The sequence below is a fragment of the Anolis carolinensis genome, chromosome 6, assembly GCF_035594765.1.
Source record: "Anolis carolinensis isolate JA03-04 chromosome 6, rAnoCar3.1.pri, whole genome shotgun sequence".
Classification (NCBI taxonomy): domain Eukaryota; kingdom Metazoa; phylum Chordata; class Lepidosauria; order Squamata; family Dactyloidae; genus Anolis; species Anolis carolinensis.
In genome coordinates this window covers 5,768,754-5,789,768 of record NC_085846.1, presented here as the reverse complement: position 1 = coordinate 5,789,768, position 21,015 = coordinate 5,768,754, and the positions used below count along the sequence as shown (strand labels likewise).

The window sequence follows — 21,015 nt, the reverse complement described above, 5'->3', positions numbered from 1 at the left end:
AACTGCTTTTTCTGTCGATTTGTTGTAAAACACGATGTTTTGGTGCTTAATTTGTAAAATCACAACATAATTTCTGTTTAATAGGCTTTTCTTTAATTCCTCCTTATTATCCAATAATTTTGCTTATCCAACGTTCTGCCAGCCTGTTTATGTTGGATAAATGAGACTCTACTGTACAAGGTTATATATTATTGTTGTTGTTTGTGTATGTGTTATTTTAACTGTGTTTTATCGGAGTTTTTGTATTTTAAGGGAAAAGGTAAAGGTTTCCCCTGACGTTAAGTCCAGCCATGTCTGACTCTGGGGGTTGGTGCTCATCTCCATTTCTAAGCCGAAGAGCCGGCGTTGTCTGTAGACACCTCCAAGGTCATGTGGCCAGCATGACTGCATGGAGCGCCGTTACCTTCCCACCGAAGCGGTACCTATTGATCTACTCACATTGGCATGTTTTTGGACTATTAGGTTGGCAGGAGCTGGAGCTAACAGAGGGCGCTCAAGCCGCTTCCGGGATTTGAACCTGGGACCTTTCGGTCTGTATTTTATGATGTTTTTTATTTTATTTTTATTTCTTTTTTAAGTCTTCATTTTATTTGTCGTTGTTTTGTGTATTAAGTTACAGTTAGGTTGTTTATATTGTCTTAATGTGCTCTGTCTGTATGGTTTCTTTGGGCATTGAATGGTTGCCATATGTTGGAAACCACCCTGAGTCTCTTCAGGGAGATAGGGCGGCCTATAAATAAAGTTTATTATATTATTATTATTCTGGTTTATTATTATATTATTATCCAGGTTCTGAAAAGAGTCCTATTCGTTCTTTCCTCAGCTGTCCACGATTTATGCACAGGGAAAGAGTAAATATATTTTAAATATGAATTAAGGGAGATGAGCGTCAAGATGAGAGGCCGGCCTTGGCCAAAAAGTGACCGAGGGAGGAGGTATCATTCTGGTAATATGCCCTTCTTTGAGAGATCATTGTGAAGGTGCGGAAAAAGAGATGAAAAAAGGTAAAAGGGAGGCAAAAACACACAGAGAGAAAGAGAGACGCGCATAAGCGCACACTCACCGTGATTTAAGCAAATAGACCTATTAAGCTCTAATATATATTTCTGTTGCTAGGGAGCGTCTCCTCGCATGGCTACAGAGCACAAATTGTAGCACTTATGAATCACAAGATGTATTTTCCCCCCACTATAGTACGTGAAAGAGGATTTTTCTGATAAACAACCCCCATTCTCTCCCCTCCACACACCCCAAAAACCCCAGCCTGCTAGTTTTTTTCTCTCCCCCCAAAAAACTGATGTAATCTCAGTTTCTCTTTCAATTATTGCCATCTAGCCCTTGCCTTCTCCTCCTTCTCCTCCTCTTGCTGCTTTTGCCTTTAAAAAAAATGTGCAAGGCGCACTTGGGTTTCAGAAGTTATTGGGGTATTTTTTTTTCTTTAAAAAAAGCCACAATTGTTAACAGATGGGAGTCAGCTCTGGACTCCTTGCTGCAAAAGCGGAGAGAGGCAGACTTCTGGAAAGAGGGGAGTCGTGCCTTTTTCTTATCCCATCTTGGAAACACCTCTCCAGGCATCTCCAGGGAGGAAAGGGGCAGGCAATGGGGACTCCACTGGAAGACAAAAAGAGAAGCCAGCAAAAGCAACAAGCACAACAGCAAAACTAAAAAAATTGCTCAGGGCTTAAGCTATTGGAAAAAAATCAATGTGTCCACGAGCGCACACGTTTCCAAGCCAAGGACAGCCAAGAAGTTTCTCTCCAGCTTTCATTCATTTTGAGGCAAGAAAACTTCCAAGGGGACGATGATGCCCAAAAGTGTGGATGCCTTTCTTTCTTTTTTTCTAACAAAAGGAAGGAAAGAAGGAAGAAGGAAGGGAACGGTGCTGCCTAGAAGTACACAAAGGCACCCACAAACCCCAGAAAGCTGCAGAATGCAATCCAGACAGACCCACCCAGGTCGCAAAAGTGGGAGTGAAAACCATCCGCGCAGACACACCTTTCGGGGCTTTTTTCACAAACCAAAAAGAAAAAGTGTGTGTTACAATGTATAGATTTCTTCCAACTGACCAAAGGCCACCATAAGCAATCCTACTTTATTCTTGAGACTCACTGGCCATGATTATTTTTGAAAATTGTGAACATCAAAGGCATAAACACACACCAGATATTGCACATGCAATGAGGATTCTCACTGGAAGCAATTTTTATCTCTGATCAGGGTGTGAGGCAACAACCTCTTTCTTTCACACAGACTTGACAACTAACTTCAGGAGAGTATACTATAAAAGTCACACCAGACACACACACACTTCACATGCACACAAGTATTTTCCTTCTCTGGATTCAAGTCCAATATTTCCACCAGTCACCAAAAGGCCCTCCTTTCTCTTCAAAGCACAAGGAAGGCTTGGCTTTGCTTTGCTACCAAAAACTATTTCAATGCTGCATCCATAGGAGTTCATGGGAGGGAGTACTCCATTTTTGCCCCTTCTTTCCAAAATATTTGAAAGAGAGAAAGAGAAGGAAGAGGAAATTGAGACTCCAGAAATCTGCAAATGAAATAAAGGGGCAAAGAACTGTATTCAGAATATTTTTAGCAGTTGGCATCTTGGATGGTCGCTTCCTCCAAACATTGTCTCGGAAAAAATATTGGCATTTCAAACAAGGACTTCTTCAAAGCTCTCTCTCCCTTGCAGTTTGCTTCCAGGATTTGCAATGAGAGAAACCAAAGATTTTCCCACATATACAGATATATTTATATATATTTACATACATTTTTTTCTTTCTTTCTTGGAAAAGTCAATAAATATATACATACATATACATTCCTTCTTCCTTTCTCCAGATTTGTCCTTTTATTATTGTTTTGATTTTGGAAACCAAACCCGAACCAACTTGGAAAAGTCGATAAATATATACATACATATACATTCCTTCTTCCTTTCTCCAGATTTGTCCTTTTATTATTGTTTTGATTTTGGAAACTAAACCTGAACCAGCTTGGAAAAGTCAATAAATATATACATACATATATACATCCCTTCTTCCTTTCTCCAGATCTGCCCTTTTATGATTGTTTTGATTTTGGAATTCAAGCCCAAACCAGCTTGGAAAAAGTCAGTTGCCAGACTGTGCACTTAATAAACTTTTATTTACAGACCGCCCTATTTCCCCAAAGGGACTCGGGGCGGTTTCCAACAATATGGCAGTGCCAAAAAGAAAACCAATACCAAGAGTTTGCATCAAGACAAGGTACACTGGACAATAAAAGCTGGGCAACTTAATAAACAAAGTGACGACAAATAAGATAAAGACTAAGAAATAAATAAAAACAAAATAAAAACAGCATAAAATACCCCACCAAAACTAAAATATATATTAAACCAAGTACATTGAAACTCCATCAGGGGAGATTCAAGAGTCCAATGGTCAGGAGCTCTTGTTACCCATATCAGCAAGACTTTGGATCCAGGATCTCACCCCACTATAGAGATGTATAAGCAATTTTTGACCCTCCAGGTGTTTTGGACTGCAACTCCCACCATTTCTAACAGCCTCAGGCCCTTTCCTTTTGCCCCTCAGCCGCTTAAGCGGCTGAGGGGCAAAAGGAAAGGGCCTGAGGCTGTTAGGAATGGTGGGAGTTGCAGTCCAAAACACCTTGGAGGGCCCAAGTTTCTGCACTAGAACTTGGATCCACTTTAAATAGGTCCTGGGCCTCGCCAAACTACAAACCCCAGAATTGTGCAAGAGGCAGAAACCGGATTCAAAGTGGATCCATGCTCTTCTAGTGTGATGAGACAGTCCAGAGTCTGTGCAAAGGAAAACACCCTCCTTTTTTTCTACCTTTTTCCCAACCAGACAAGACTTACTTTTTGTTGGAGGTGTTCCAGTAGATGGGCTCCAAGCTGAGTCCTTCGATAAACCAGAGTTCCAGCAAAGCGAAGAGCAGACCTGTATAGAATCCAAGCAGGGAGATCCCAAAGGCCACCATCACTGCAGGAGAGAAATAACTCCTTTAAAGGTGGTGGAGAGGCTTGGCTTTGGGAAGGGTGGGGGGAGAGAAAGCCAAGCAACTCCCCTCCAGTCTTTTTCTTCTTCTTCTTCTTCTCCTCCTTCTTCTCCCCTTTCTCTTCCTTTCTTCTTTTGTTTTCCTCCTTCCTTTTTTGACAAATTCCAAGAGGAGAGAGGCAGGAGAGTCGCGCAAAAGCAACAGGGAAAGCAAAGAAAGAGATTCAAAAAAAGACTTGGAAAAAAGGGGAAATTTTTTAAAAAGGGGGGTTCAGAAAGAAAGCTGGTGAGAAAAGGGACTTAGGGGAGTAGGGGAGCAACCTCCTTGGGTCAGTAAAGTTTTATAAATCCTCTGCTTTTTTTCGCCACGGGTCCGGAAAGTTTGAGGCGCTTGGAGAGACCCAAAGATGGAGACAATCTTTGGAGAGGGAACTGCATCTTTTTGGGGGTGGTTTCGTTGGGTTTTGGGGTGGTTTGGGCTTCGAGGAAAGGAAGAAAAAGGGGGAAAGGAAGGGAAGAAAGAGAGGAAAAAGGGGGGGAAAGACCAGGACGACGACCAAGAAGAATAAAGCCAAGGATGCCCAGAAAAAGGAGCACAAAAATTCGCCTCCAGTTCTGAGCTCGCCTCTGTGTGTCTCTCTGTGTCTCAATCCCTGCGCCCAGGGATCTTTAGGGGGGTGTTGAAAGGAGGTGGAGAAAAGTCTGCCAGAGACAAGAGGAAGGGGGGGAAGAAGGCATTTCCAAGCTCTCCTCCCTTTTCTGCCTCTTTCTTCCTCCTGGTTTCTTCTCTCCGCCCGATATTATTTTGCGCCCTGGCTTGCTTCTTTGCGCCTTGCTCTCCTTTGCGCAATGAAGGGAAAACTCCAACCACCAAGCCAGGAGAGAAAGAAAGAAAGAGAGAGAGAGGGGAAAAAATCCCCCTCTTTCTTCCCCTTCTTTTTTTTTTTTAAGTGAAAGGGAGGAGAAAAGAATTGGTGAGCGCGAAATACTGGAATGAATTGAGACTCCGAGAAAAAAAGGGTTGGCTTTTTTTTCTTTCTTCTTCTTCCAGGGAACCGGAGTCAGAAAAGAGATGAAAGAAGATACGGACTCAGGACTCCAAAGGAGAGAAAACACCAGCAAAGAGAAGAGAGAGAAGGCAGAAAGGAAGGCAGGCGAGAGAGAGAGAGAGAGAGAGAGGAAGGGAAAACACACCCACAGTTGCCCAACCTCCAGTGAAAGAGGGAGAGAAGAAGGGGAGAGGAAGGAGGAGGGGAATGGAGAGAGAGACACACACACAGAGACACAGAGATGCCAACTGAATGCCAGCAGAATAGATTCATTTCTTTGCTCCCCAGTTTTGACACCTCTACGAAGAAGGCAAAGAAGCAAACAAATCACAGGCTGTGTTGTGTCGAAAGCACAGCCACAGCCTCTGAGGATGCCTGCCACAGATGTGGGAGAAACGTCAGGAGAGAATGCTTCTGGCACATAGCCAGACAGCCTGGTAAACTCACAACAACCCTGTGATCCCGGCCATGAAAGCCTTCGACAACACAACCCATAGACGGTGTTGTCCAAGGTTTTCATGGCCAGAATCACTGTGAGTCTTCTGGGTAGTCTGATCATGTTCCAGAAGCATTCTCTCCTGACGTTTCACCCACATCTACCCTGTTTCCCTGAAAATAAGACAGTGTCTTATATTAATTTTTGCTCCCAAAGACATGCTAGGTCTTATTTTCAGGGGATGTCTTATTTTTCCATGAAGAAGAATACACATTTATTGTTGAACAAAAAAAGGAACATTTATTATATACTGTACAGTAGTAGTCATCACAAACCAGCATAACCAGACAAACTGAAATCCTATCAAGAATTTCTTGTGACTACCATTATTTCCATGTACAATAATGGTTCAATGGTACATACATTTACCGATCCTGCATGCTCTGGTGTTTTGTTTGGCGGGCATGCTTCCAAACAAAAACTTTACTAGGTCTTACTTTCAGGGGAGGCCTTATATTTAGCAATCCAGCAAAACTTCTACTAGGTCTTATTTTCCGGGGATGTCTTATTTTTGGGGAAACAGGGTATGCCAGGCATCCTCAGAAGTTGTGAAGTCTGTTGGAAAACTATGCAAGTGGGGTTTATATGTCTGTGGAATGATGTCCAGGGTGGGAGAAAGAACTCTTTGTCTGTGTGAATGTTGCAATTGATCACCTTGACTAGCGTTGAATAGCCTTGCAGCTTCAAAGCTTGGCTGCTTCCTGCCTGCGGGAATAATAATAATAATAACTACTTTATTTTTGTATCTTGCCTCCATCTCCCCAAAGGGACTCGAGGCGACTCACTTGGGATCAAGCTCAACAACGCAAGTTTAAATACAGAACAATTAATTAAAAACGTTATAGGGTTGTTGTATGTTTTCAGGGCTGTCTGGCCATGTTCCAGAAGCATTCTCTCCTGATGTTTCGCCCACATCTCTGCCAGGCATCCTCAGAGGTTGCTAGGTCTGTTGGAAAACTATGCAAGTGGGGTTTATACATCTGTGGAATGATGTCCAGGGTGGGAGAAAAAACTCTTTGTCTGTGTGAATGTTGCAATTGATCACCTCGACTAGCGTTGAATAGCCTTGCAGCTTCAAAGCCTGGCTGCTTCCTGCCTAGGGGCAGAGCCAGCCCTAGATATTTTTCAAGTGTAGGTGAACAGAATTTTGGTGCCCTCCCCAAAAAACAATCACTGAAAAATAAAAGCGTTGGATAAGCAAAAATGTTGGATAATAAATAGGGATTAAGGAAAAGCCTATTAAACATCAAATTACATTAAGATTTTACAAATTAAGCACCAAAACATCATGTTTTACAACAAATTGTCAGAAAAAGCAATTCAACACACAGTAATGTTATGTAGTAACTACTGTATTTACGAATTTAGCACCAAAATATCACGATATATTGAAAACATTGACTACACAAATGGCTTGGATTATCCAGAGGCTTGGATAAGCGAGGCTTGGATTAGTAAGACTCTACTGTACTGTATTTACAAATTTAGCACCAAAACATCCCAACCTTACTACAAAAACATTGACTACTAAAAGACAGAATGCGTTGGATAATACCGAACGGTGGATAAGCGAAGGTTGGATAAGTGAGTTTCCAACACACCTCACAACGTCTGAGGATGCCTGCCATAGATGTGGGTGAAACATCAGGAGAGAATGCTTCTGGAACATGGCCATACAGCCTGGAAAACTCACAGGAACGCAGTGATTCCGGCCGTGAAAGCCTTCGACAACACATAGAATTTATTTATTCCTTTGCTCCCAGTTTTGACACCTCTACGAAGAGGGCAAAGAAGCAAACAAATCATAGAATGTCTCGGTTTGATGTTGATTCCTTGTTTTTTTGAAACATCCTTCATTAAAGGACGTACTGATTGCAATTTCTTTTCTCCCAGGTAAATGCAAAAGAAAAAAAGAGAGAGGCTGATGAATGGAGAGGTTGGTTTTCTTGGAGTCAGCAATAATTATATTTAGAAGGAATTGTTGGGCCTGGAAGAAGGGAGAGGGAAAGAAGGCAGAGAGAGGGATATCAGCCAAATATATCCAAAGGTTTTTGGGAAGATGAGACAGTGGACTTTAGAACAGGAATTGGCAAAGTTGGGCTCTCGAGGTGTTTTGGACTGCAAATCCCACCATTCCTAACAGCCTCAGGCCCCTTCCTTTTGCCCCTCAGCCGCTTAAGCGGCTGAGGGGCAAAAGGAAGGGGCCTGAGGCTGTTAGGAATGGTGGGAGTTGCAGTCCAAAACACCTCGAGAGCCCAACTTTGCCCATACCTGGTCTAGAACATTTCCTTCTTCGTGGTGCCAAATCCTTCGGCACAAACTCAACAGAAAAGTGCGATAAACTTTTTGCATTCCCAAAAATAGCGTCTTCCTGAAAGTTAAACTTTGGATAAAGATGTCCTGGACGGATGGCCATTATCTCCAAAATTTAGCATTTGAAGGAACCAAACTTGTTGAACTTCAGCCTTTCCGATGGCAACTAAAAAAGTTTTACCAAACGCAGAGAGGAGACAGTCTGGCACGTTAGCATTAGATCCCAACTTAGTCATGCTTTGGAGGCGACTCGGCGAAATTAGTGAAGCCGACATTAGTCACGATTAATTTAGATCCACTTTAATTTGGGTAGGTGAGCACATCACGGATGACTAAAAATCCAGAGATATAATGAGTAAGGCCTAGCAGGTTGTTTACTGGAGATGACTATGGATTGGTTATTCATTCAACAACAACAACATGTGTTGTCGAAGGCTTTCGTGGCTGGGATCACAGGGTTGTTGTATGTCTTTCGGGCTGTGTGGCCATGTTCCAGAAATATTCTCTCCTGACGTTTCGCCCACAACAACATGGTTGGAAAGATATATTTTTCTGCCACTTTGGAAACTCATAGAACACTTTGGATGCATCTACACCAGGTACGGGCAAACTTTGGCCCTCCAGGTGTTTTGGACTACAACTCCCACCATTCCTGACTGACTGCAGTTTGACAACAACAACAAAAACAACAACAACAACATGGTTGGAAGATTATATTTTTCTGCCACTTTGGAAACTCATAGAACACTTTGGATGCAGCTATACCAGGCATGAGCAAACTTTGGCCTTCCAGGTGTTTTGGGCTTCAACTTCCAGCATTCCTGACTGACTGCAGTTTGACAACAACAACAACAACAACAACAACAACAACAGGATGGTTGGAAAGATATATTTTTCTGCCACTTTGGAAACTCATAGAACACTTTGGATGCATCTACACCAGGTACGGGCAAACTTTGGCCCTCCAGGTGTTTTGGACTACAACTCCCACCATTCCTGACTGACTGCAGTTTGACAACAACAACAACAACAACAACAACAACAACAACAACATGGTTGGAAGATTATATTTTTCTGCCACTTTGGAAACTCATAGAACACTTTGGATGCAGCTATACCAGGCACGAGCAAACTTTGGCCTTCCAGGTGTTTTGGGCTTCAACTTCCAGCATTCCTGTCTGAGTGCAGTTTGACAACAACAACAACAACAACAACATGGTTGGAAGGATATATTTTTCTGCCACTTTGGAAACTCATAGAACACTTTGGATGCATCTACACCAGGCACAGGCAAACTTTGGCACCCCAGGTGTTTTGGACTTCAACTTCCACCATTCCTGACTGAGTGCAGTTTGACAACAACAACAACAACATGATTGGAAGGATATATTTTTCTGCAACTTTGGAAACTCATAGAACACTTTGGATGCATCTATACCAGGCACGGGAAAACTTTGGCACTCCAGGTGTTTTGGACTTCAACTCCCACCATTCCTGACTGAGTGCAGTTTGACAACAACAACAACAGCATGGTTGGAAGGATATATTTTTCTGCCACTTTGGAAACTCATAGAACACATTGGATGCATCTATACCAGGCATAGGCAAACTTTGGCTCTTCAAGTGTTTTGGACTTCAACTCCCACCATTCCTGACTGAGTACAGTTTGACAACAACAACAACAGCATGGTTGGAAGGATATATTTTTCTGCCACTTTGGAAACTCATAGAACACATTGGATGCATCTATACCAGGCATAGGCAAACTTTGGCTCTTCAAGTGTTTTGGACTTCAACTCCCACCATTCCTGACTGACTGCAGTTTGGCACCACTTGAACCGCCACGACTTGAACCCCAGGATTTCATAGCACTGTGCCATGGCAGTTCAAGTGGTGTCAAACGGAATCAAATCTCCAGTGCAGATGCATCCTTTGTCAGACAATGCACAGATTGCAGCCGTTCGAGGCCAAGCGGCATGCTATTCTAGGCTGCCCAAGTTACTTTGGCACCCGAGGCAGAACCATCTCCAAATGTATGTTCCCTAGCAGTACAAAAGAGTGTCCAAAATAGCTTTTTTGTGTGTGTGTTACTGAGGATACTGGTCCTATCATAAGGACACAGGCTTCGGCACCTGCCAAATTCCATTCAGTGAAAGGACAGCCATTGCAAGCCTTTGGGTTCCACAGAGAACTTCATTGTGAAGGTTTAAAAAATGGCACGCATTTGTACAATGCAATCTGGACCTCAAGGGTCAAATAATTGTTTCTGCTCAGTCATTCCAATGAGCACCACACTTTTTAGGCCTCCAAATCGAGGGCCAACATCTAAAATGTGACCAAAGCCACATTATTGGCACCACATTATTGGGTGCATCTACAATGTGGATTTAATGCAGTTTGACACGACTTTAGCTACATGGCTTGATGCAATGGAATAACAGGAGTCGTAGTTTGGCGAGAGCCCCGACACTCTTGGGTAGAGAAAGTGAAAGACTTTGTAAAACTACAACTCCTATCATACTTTGGCGCAATGGGTTAAACCCTTGTGCCAGCTGAACTGCTGACCTGAAGGTTGCCGGTTCAAATCCGCGAGACAGGGTGAGCTCCCGTCTGTCAGCCCTAGCTCCCCATGCGGGGACGTGAGAGGAGCCTCCCAGCAGGATGGTAACAGACCCGGGTGTACCCTGGGCGATGTCTTTGTAGATGGCTGATTCTCTCACACCAGAAGCAACTTGCAGTATGTTCCCTATTCTTTTCTGACAAGATAAAAAAATCCCATTTCGTCGAGCCACAGAATTGGATCCATTCAAAACAGAAAAGGATTCGGTGCATTGTGTAGCCATGTTCCAGAAGCATTCTCTCCTGAAGTTTCACCCACATCTATGGCAGGCATCCTCAGAGGTTGTGAGGTCTGTTGGAAACTAGGCAAGTGGGGTTTATATATCTGTGGAATAATCTCCAGGGTGGGAGAAAGAAGTCTTGTCTGTTGGAGGAAAGTGTGAATGTTGCAATTGGACACATTGATTAGCATTGAATGGCCTTGCAGCTTCAAAGTCTGGCTGCTTCCTGCCTGGAGGAATCCTTTATATAGCAATAGATGTATTAAGAATACCTCCAATGCAAGCAGTTGGCCAATGCAGTCTTTACAATGCCAGGAACACACATATATATATATATATATATATATATATATATATATATATATTTGTATAAGTGTAGGCTTCAAAAGACATCTAAAACATGACCTATTCAATAATAATGCAGAGAAATAGGCAATGCAATTTATTTTGATTGTTTTCAAAAGAAGGTGGGATAAAGGATTAAAATGCAGAATAATAGGATTAAAACATAGCTTTCATCGTCTCTATGAAATAAATTGTTAGTTTCGATGAGGCTACAACATACTGAATAATAGATCATACGCAAAGTGCTGGCTAAACCAAGTTTAAGTATTGATTAAAACAAGTCTAAACGTTGTTTAGAGTAAGTTGAGGTCTGTGATTAAAACAAGTCTAAATGTTGATTTAACCAAATATGTTTAAAACTAGTTCAAATGTTGATTAAACAAGTTTAACTTTTGTTGAAGTAAGTATCCGTGTTAAGTAAAGCAAGCTGAAGTGCTGATCAAAACAGGTCTAAAGGTTGACTAAACCAAGGTTAACTATTGATTAAGAGAAGCTATTTATTGAAACGAGTTCAAATGTTGATTAAACAAGTTGAATTGTTGTTAAAGTAAGTTGAAGTGTTGACTAAAGTTTAACTGTTGGTTATGATAAGATTCACTACTTGCGCAAACAAGTTTAAACATTGATTAAACAAGTTGTTAAGGTCAGTTTTCATGTTCACTAAACCAAGTGTAACTGTTGATCAAGGCAAGCTGAGGTATTGATTAAACCAGGTTTAATTGTGTAGTTACAGAAGTTGAACTATTTACTAAAGTAAGTTGATTTAATCAACATATAAACTTAGTTTACTAGATAGTTACGATTGGTTTACTTAACATATAAATGTTAACAACAGTTGCATATGTTTAATAAACAGTCAAATTCTTGGTAAAGTTCATATGTTGATTAAACCAAATTGAACTGTCTATTAAACTAAGCTTATATATTTATTAAACCAAGTTATTATACTAAGTTTATATGTTGCTTAGACCAAGTTTAACTGTTCACTAAAGGAAAGTTTAAATGTTGATTAAACCAAGTTTAACTGTCTATAAAACTAAGTTCATATATTGATTAAACCAAGTTTAACTGTCTATTAATCTAAGCTTATATGTTGTTTAGGTGACATTTAACTGTTCACTAAAATAAGTTTAAATGTTGATTAAACCAGATTTAAATGTCCATTAAGTTACGTTTATATGTTGTTTAGATAGCTGTCCATTAAACTACATTTGCATGTTGCTTAGGACTATTTTAACTGTTTTCTAAAGGAAGTTTAAATGTTGATTAAACCAAGTTTAACTGTCTACTTAACTAAGTTTATACATTGTTTAGGCCAAGTTTAACTGTTTTCTAAAGGAAGTTTAAATGTTGATTAAACCAAGTTTAACTGTCTACTTAACCAAGTTTATACATTGTTTAGGCCAAGTTTAACTGTTCATTAAAGGAAGTTTAAATGTTGATTGAACCAGGTTTAACTGTCTATTAAACGACATTTATATGTTGTTTAGGCCAAGTTTAACTGTGCACTAAAGGAAGTTTAAATGTTGATTGAACCAGGGTTAACTGTTCTTTAAACTAAGTTTATATATTGATTAAATCAAGTTAAACTGTCTATTAAAATAAATTTATGTACTGATTAAACCAAGTTTAACTGACAATTAAACTAAGTTTATATGTTGTTTAGGCCAAGTTTAAATGTTGATTGAACCAGGGTTAACTGTCCTTTAAACTATGTTTATATATTGATTAAACCAAGTTTAACTGACTATTAAACAACATTTATACATTGTTTAGGCCAAGTTTAACTGTGCACTAAAGGAAGTTTAAATGTTGATTAAACCAGGTTTAATTGTCTATTAAACTAAGTTTCTATACTGATTAAATCAAGTTAAACTGTCTATTAAAATAAATTTATGTACTGATTAAACCAAGTTTAACTGACAATTAAACTAAGTTTATATGTTGTTTAGGCCAAGCTTAATTGTTCACTAAAAGAAGTTTAAATGTTGATTAAACCAAGTTTAACCATCTATTAAACTACGTTTATATGCTGTTTAGGCGACGTTTAACTGTCAATAAAACTAAGTTTATATAGTGATTAAACCAAGTTTAACTGTCAATAAAAGTTTAACTGTTCACTAAAGGAAGTTTAAATGTTGATTAAACCAGGTTTAAATGTCTATTAAGTTATGTTTATATGTTGTTTAGATAACTGTCCATTTAACTACATTTATATGTTGCTTAGGACAAGTTTAACTGTTTTCTAAAGAAAGTTTAAATGTTGATTAGACCAAGTTAAACTGTTGGCTGTTTTGGACTCCAACTCCCATCATTCCTAACAGCCTCAGGCCCTTTCCTTTTGCTTAAGCGGCTGAGGGGCAAAAGGAAGAGGCCTGAGGCTCTTAGGAATGATGGGAGTTGGAGTCCAAAACACCTGGAGGGACCAAGTTTGTCTATACCTAGTCTAGACAATTTAAATCAAATGTATTATTTATATTTGGAAGAAATCAAAATCCAAGCACATTGAAACTGGAGAGGCAACACAGTGCCATCTAGAGGCGGAGAAGGGGAAGGGCGGCCCAGCTGGCAGGAACAAAGATGCATAAATTAGCATTGTTGTTCTGGAAAGAGAGGCAGCAGGAACATTTTATACAGGGCAAAGAAGAGACCTGAACTGAGTGAGACACTGACACCGAAGAAGGCTCTGCATTGCATTAACCAAAAAAAAAAATCTCACTTTGTAGAAAGTGGAAATATTGCTTAGGCAGGAGCGGAGATATATATATATTGGAGGGAAAGGGTAAACAAGCACACCTGAGAAGCATTTTGTTATTTAGTTGAGATAACAAGTATTTATATTCATATGCATTTTTTTGTCTTGTATCCGAGGCGGATACAAGGCCAAGGCAGGAGTGCCTCTGTGCATGCGCAAAGGGCACATCAATACTCCCCAAGGGATGCTCCATAATTGTATATAGCCTATGAAAGATAATAGGGATGCATCTACACTGTAGAATAACTGCTATGGGCTTCATGGTGCAGAAAGCAGGGAGTTGTAGTTTGCAGACGGGGCTGAAGACCTTGCAAAACTACAACTCCCATATTGGGTTGCTGTGAATTTTCCAGGCCAAGGCCAGGGCCAAGGCAGGAGTGCCTCTGTGCATGTGCAAAGGGCATGCCAATCCTCCCAAAGGGATGCTCCACAACAGTATACAGCCCAACACTGCTATTAAACATATATATTACTAGCTGTGCCCTGCCACGCGTTGCTGTGGCCAATTGGAATTGCAGTGAATAGCCTTGCTGCTTGAAAGCCTGGCCGTTTTCTACATAGGGTATGCTTGCTGGGCCAGGTTGAATGAGATGGAGTAGCCTCGTGGTTTCCAAAGTCTGGCTTTGAAGCTGCAAGGCTGTTCAGTGTTAATCAAGGTGGGCCACAAAGGGGTTGATATATGTGTGGAATAACGTGCAGTGTGGTAGAAAGAACTGTTGTCTGGTTGAGGCAGGTGTTGCCATGGATCTCCTTGATTAGCATTGAATAGGCCTGCAGCTTCAAGGTCTGCCTGGTTAGTACTTGGAAGAATCCTTTACTGGGACGTGTTAGCTGGGTGTGATTATTTAAGTTGTTTAGCACTGAATGGTCTTGTAGCTTCCAAGCCTGGCTGCTTCCTGTGTGAGGGAATCCTTTGTTGGGAGGTGTTAGCTGGGCCTGGTTGTTTCCTGTGTGGAATTGAGGCGGGAGGTTAAGGAACCCCAGGAAATACCATATATGGGCAGAGATGGCGACAGCTAGCGACCCGGGTGCATAAACTCACAGAAACATGTGACTTCTGGGAAATCATGTGTTTCTGAAGAAATGAAAGCTAAAGATAAACAAACAGCGCATGCGTACGCAGGCGCTCTGAAAGATTTGTGAGCACGGCACAAAAGAGTGCAGCCGGCCTGCTGGTCAGCATTGATTGGGCAGCGTCACAACTCTAAGCCAATGAATTTGCTTGTGGGCGGGCATAACCCGAACCCTGTAGTGTGTATAAATGTTTACTCAGCCTGCCACTGGGCGTTCTCCCTGGAGAGGCACTTACTTTGTGCTAGGGGGAACCCTAGTGGCCATTAGTGAAATAAAACTGCTTTCTTGGAATTCCTTCAGTTGTCCGTCTTCAAATTCCTCCACTGCGCCAACAAGAACCGTAGCACGAAGGTTCCGCTACATTTTCTGGTGACCCCGACGTGATTTTCCTATAAGACGGGCCAGGAGATTTGGAGACGGATCCCGTTGGCGGGACGGCCTCAACTCAGCGGTGGGGGCCTGAGGCAACTACCGTGAGACGAGAAGGGGCCCCTGAATATTACACGACCGGCTGCGGTGCTTGCCTCTGATGCCAACGCCGACTGACGGTGAGAGCTGCAACATCAGCGAGGTTCCACAGAAACCGGCTAGGAGGAAAAGGATCCAGGGAAAAAAGCCCAGGGGCGAAGGTTGGTCCGACGTCTACAGAAATCTGGCAAGTATAGGGGTTTGCATGAGATATTAAGGGAACGCCAGCGCTGGGAGGGACAAAAAAAAGTTCCCAGGGAGGTAGAAAGGGGTTCTGTCTTGTGTTTCCTGACGCATGCCATTGAGTGGCCAGGTGCCCAGGCCAGGACAGTCCCCTCTATTAGGCAGGATGGGAGGGAAAAATTCAAAGAGCTCCACTCCCTTACAATGCATCTTAGATAATTTTGGCTCTTTTGCTATCAGAGCCGTAGCAGGGAACCCAAGGGACCTAAGAGATTATAGACTGAGGAATTTGTGTCAGGGAGAATGGCCAGAGTTTGGTTTAGGTTGGCAAGTAGAAGGAACGTGGGATCTGAAACTGATCCGAACAGTGGAAGAATATTGTGCTGTGAATCATCCGAACCAGTGGGTCTATATTGCTACGTGGGAACGGGTAGTTAGAGAAGATCCAGGTTGGGTTCGACAGTGCAGGAATGGCAAATGCATGGTGGTGAAGAAGGAGGGGAAAAAGAAGGAAGTTTTCCAATCCAATGAGGAGGACTACCCAGATTTACAGTTGAGTGTACAGGCTAGACAACAGGAATTATTGCCGCCACCCTTGCCACCGCCCCCCCCCACCCCAGGGAACAGCCCCCGGTGCACCTACACTAGGAACGAGACCCCCACCCTACTCTTCGGAGTCAACCGAAGCGGCCAAGAAACACTATCCTAGCCTAGAAAAATATCAGGAGGAAACAAAGGAAAAGAAGAAGTCACAACGGATGCCCAGTGATGCTTCTCCGGCACAAACTCGGAGACATGGAGCTCCGGTGTGGTCTGGTGATTCACCGACCGGACCGGCCCTCCAGATGCCCTTGAGAACGGTGCCTGTGATAAACAACAGGAATGAGATAGTTCAAGCATACCAGGTAGTGCCTTTCAGTAGTAGTGACATTTTGAATTGGAAAAATAATACTCCACCTTATAGTGAAGAACCCCAAGCTATGGCTAGGCTATTGGAAGGGATTATGGCAACCCATAATCCCACCTGGCAAGATTGCAGACAATTGTTGAATATGTTGTTCACATCAGAGGAGAGAAGAGCAGTGTTGAATAATGGGGTAGCCATGGCCCAGGTTGGTGCCCCACAAGATGGTGATGCAGCCGAGTGGGGAGCACAGAGGTTTCCTGTGGAAATAGATCCCCAATGGGACACCGCAGAAGAAGGACATTTGCAGAGACTGAGAGGATTCCAGCGTATATTGGTAGAAGCGGTAAAGAGGGGCCCGCCGCGACCCGTCAACATTGTAAAAATTCAGGGAGTGGTACAGGAAAAATCTGAGTCACCAACAGCCTTTTTGGAAAGGCTGGAGGCAGCATATAGAAAGTATAGCCCGTATAATTTGGAGGATGAAAACGGTAGGAGGGCGATTCAACAGTCTTTTATCAGTCAAGCGGCTCCTGACATCCGGAGAAAGATTCAAAAGCAACCAGGATTTCTAGGAAAGACTATGAATGAATTGTTGGCACTCGCAGATCAAGTTTATATGGCGAGGGACCAGGTAGAAGAAGAGAAGAAGGACAGGAAGAAGAAGCAGGAATACCAAGCATTAGTTACCATGATGGAACAAAGTGCAAGTGGACAGAGAGGAAGAGGAGGATATGCCAGAGGGGGACAAGGAGGAAGAAGAGGGCCCCCTCGGAGGTTAGGTCGAGACCAATGTGCTAAATGTAAGAAGTTTGGACACTGGAAAGGTGAATGCCCAGAAGGAAGAGAAGGAAGTCAGGAAGGACCGAGAGAAAGAGGAAGGCCTGAGAGAGGAAGAAACCCAGGAAGGGGAAGAGGGCGTGGGAACTACGTACCTTTTCCTGCAAGAGAGGTGATAGCTGCAGCAGCTGTGATGGAAGAAGAATGGGAAGATATGGATGGAGGAGAGGAATGAGGAAGCCAGGCTCTTGTTTTGTTGGACCCCGGGGAGCCGATGGTCACACTTGAAATCGGGGACCAACAATTGGACTTTTTAGTGGACACAGGTGCCGAAAAATCAGTAGTAAATACAAAAATTAGTCCACCAACTCGGGAAACTACGAAAGTAATAGGGGTGTCTGGGAAGACCCAGAAGTGCCCCTTCCTTAAGGAACGCACCTGCAATCTGGCCGGACATCAGGTCAAGCATAAGATGTTATATCTCCCAGACTGCCCAGTCCCTTTATTGGGAAGGGACATTTTATCAAAATTACAAGCACAACTCCAGTTCATGAAGAATGGACAAGTGGAGCTATCATTTCCCATGGAAGAGGAATGGAGACTGTTTCAAGTTAGGATTTTTACTGAAGAAATACAATGGCCATGGCATGAGACTCCTTTAGTGTGGGCAGAAGATAATCCTCCAGGATTAGCTAAATATGTTCCACCGGTGGTGGTGGAAGTGAAAAGAGGAATGGGGCCCATATGCAAGCCACAGTATCCCGTCAGTCGAGAGGCAGTGCAGGGGATCAGAAAGCATCTAGAGCGACTTCTGCAGCATGGGATATTGGTACCATGCAGTTCCCCATGGAACACGCCCCTGCTCCCAGTCAAGAAACCAGGAGGACAAGGAGAATATCGCCCAGTCCAAGATTTGCGGGCTGTAAATCAAGTCACCGTTCCCCTAACCCCGGTAGTGCCAAATCCATACATCATGATGAGTCTAGTACCAGCATTTGCCAAATGGTTTACTGTATTGGATTTAAAGGATGCATTCTTTTGCATTCGATTGGCCCCTGTATCCCAACCGATCTTTGCTTTCCAGTGGGAATCTCAGCAGTCAGGGCAAAGGACCCAGTATGTTTGGACACGCCTTCCTCAGGGGTTCCGGGACAGCCCGACCATTTTTGGTCAAGCCCTGGCCAAAGACTTACAGGATTTTGTAATACCTAAGGAAGAGGGAATTTGGCTTCAATATGCAGATGACCTGCTTATCGCTTGCCGGACACTAGGGGGCTGTAAAGAGCATACTTTGAGATTTCTCAAGACATTGGAAGAAAAGGGTTACAAAGTGTCAAAGAAAAAGGCCCAGTTGTGCTGTCCCACGGTGAAATATTTGGGGTTCCATCTGACCGAAGGAAAGAAGATGTTAGGAGCTGAAAGAAAGGAAGTTGTTTGTGCCATCCCCACTCCCAGCACCCGGCGACAGGTGCGGGAATTTTTGGGATCAGCAGGATATTGTAGACAGTGGATCCCCAACTACGCCGTGTTGGCTAAGCCACTGTACCAGGCTACGAGAGGTGGAAGAGAAGATCCATTTGAGTGGACAGAAGAATGTCAACAGGCATTTAAGGCATTAAAAGAAGCATTGATGTCATCTCCAGCATTAGGACTGCCCGATTTGGAAAAACCATTCACTCTGTTCGCTGCAGAGCGGGAAGGAACAGCGGTTGGAGTATTGACTCAACCACTAGGTTCATGGCAAAGGCCAATTGCCTACTTGTCAAAGCAATTGGACACAGTGGCTCGTGGATTGCCACCTTGCCTGAGGGCTGTGGCAGCATCAGTAGATTTAATCAAAGAAGCGAATAAATTGACCCTAGGACAGCCACTGACAGTTAAGGTGCCCCATAGCGTTAAGGCACTGTTAGACATTAAGGGACCGCGCTGGCTCACAAGTGAGAGGTTAATGAAATATGAGGGATTGTTGTGTGACAACCCACTGGTGACCCTGGAGACTTGCTCCACTCTGAATCCGGCCACCTTGCTCCCGACTCCAGGAGACACCACGATCCATCAGTGTGCCCAGGTGATGGATGAGGTATTCTCCAGTCGACCGGATTTGAAGGATGTGCCACTAACTAAGGTGGACGACACTCTGTTCACAGATGGAAGCTCCTTTATGGAAAATAATCAAAGACACTCAGGTTATGCGGTTGTCCGGTGGGGGGGAGAGACGCTGGAAGCAGAGTCACTGCCCCCGGGGACTTCTGCCCAGAAGGCCGAATTGATTGCCCTGACCCGAGCGTTGGAATTGTCAAGCGGAAAGCGGGTCAACGTCTACACAGACTCAAAATATGCCTTCACCACCCTCCACGCACATGGAGCACTGTACAAGGAGCGCGGGCTCCTCACGTCTGGAGGAAAGTGCGTGAAACATGCTGGAGAGATTGTGGATCTCCTGGAGGCGGTTTGGAAGCCAAGGCAGGTGGCTGTGATGCATTGTAAAGGGCACCAACGTGGAGACGATCCCGTAGTGCAAGGAAATAGGCAGGCTGATCTGGCAGCCAAAGAGGCAGCTAGGCTGCCCTATATTGAACATCAGGTAATGGCCCTACAGGTAGAATTAACTGAACATAACATTACATATACACCAGAGGAAGAAGAATGGGCCTTAAAGGAGAAGGGTCAGTGGACAGGAGAACTCATAGTGATGCCAGACGCCCGTGTCTACGTCCCTAAGGACTTGGCATGGCACTTAGTCCAACACATGCACCAAAACACACATTTAGGAAAGATGGCATTGGCAAATCTGCTAGGACGACAGTTGTATATCGATGGATTACATAGCCTAACGGCAGCAGCAGCCCGAAGATGCTGGACATGTATAAAAAATAACCCCAGAGAAGGACCCCTCAAGCCACCAGGAGTCCAACATGTGGGTGGGGTACCCTTTGAAGCTTTAGTCACTGACTTTACAGAAATGCCCCCATACAAAGGATACAAATATTTACTGGTGTTCGTGGACACATACACAGGATGGGTGGAGGCTTACCCTACAAGGACTGAGAAGGCTGTAGAGGTGTCAAGAGCTCTAATGAAAGATGTTATTCCCAGATTTGGCATACCCTTAGAAATTGGATCAGATAATGGCCCCGCATATATTCAACAGGCTGTGCAAGGATTATGTAGAATTTTGGGCATAAAATGGAAGTTACATTGTGCATATAGACCCCAATCTTCTGGAAAAGTGGAAAGAATGAATAGGACATTAAAGGCTCAGCTTGGGAAACTTTGCCAAGAGACAGGATTGCCGTGGACGGTGGTTTTGCCCATGGCATTATTAGGAATCAGATGTACACCACACAAACGGACAGGACTCTCCCCTTTTGAAAGACTCTATGGACGACCCCCTTTGAACTTGAAGGGAGCCTTAGAGACAGGAGCTGAGCAGCACCTCATAGGAGAGAAACAGACATTGGCCCAGGTTCAGGCTTTGGGCAGACAAATGCAGCAGTTAGAAAAATACATTTCTGAATTGAACCCACCATTCCCTACCACACCTCTACATTGTTTTTCACCAGGTGACGAGGTTCTGGTCAAGGATTGGAAGATTGAGCCATTGGGACCCAAGTGGCGAGGACCCTATGTTGTGCTCCTGTCTACCCCCACTGCAGTGAAGGTGAAGGAGATTAAGCCGTGGATACATTACACCCGTGTAAAACTAGCACCTGAGGAGTGGCGGACGGAGCGAGTTCCTGGTGAGGACCTGAGACTCAGGATCATCCGGCAACTCCCTAAGGGGTCAACAAGGCCATGAAG

At 43.4% G+C, this 21,015-nt stretch overlaps 1 protein-coding gene across 2 annotated transcripts in view; it reads right to left on the bottom strand.

The window, feature by feature from the left end:
* Nucleotides 1-5,314, bottom strand: part of efnb3 (ephrin B3) — a 93,440-nt gene extending 88,126 nt beyond the window's left edge. The window contains exon 1 of one of the 2 annotated variants that reach the window (XM_062983823.1): nt 3,869-5,314. In XM_062983823.1, the coding sequence (XP_062839893.1) occupies nt 3,869-3,990 (122 nt within the window). In that variant the 5' untranslated portion in view covers nt 3,991-5,314. The remainder of the gene's footprint in view (nt 1-3,868) is intronic. The other variant, XM_062983822.1, reaches the window with a different exon arrangement.
* Between the last annotated feature and the right edge of the window lie 15,701 nt (nt 5,315-21,015).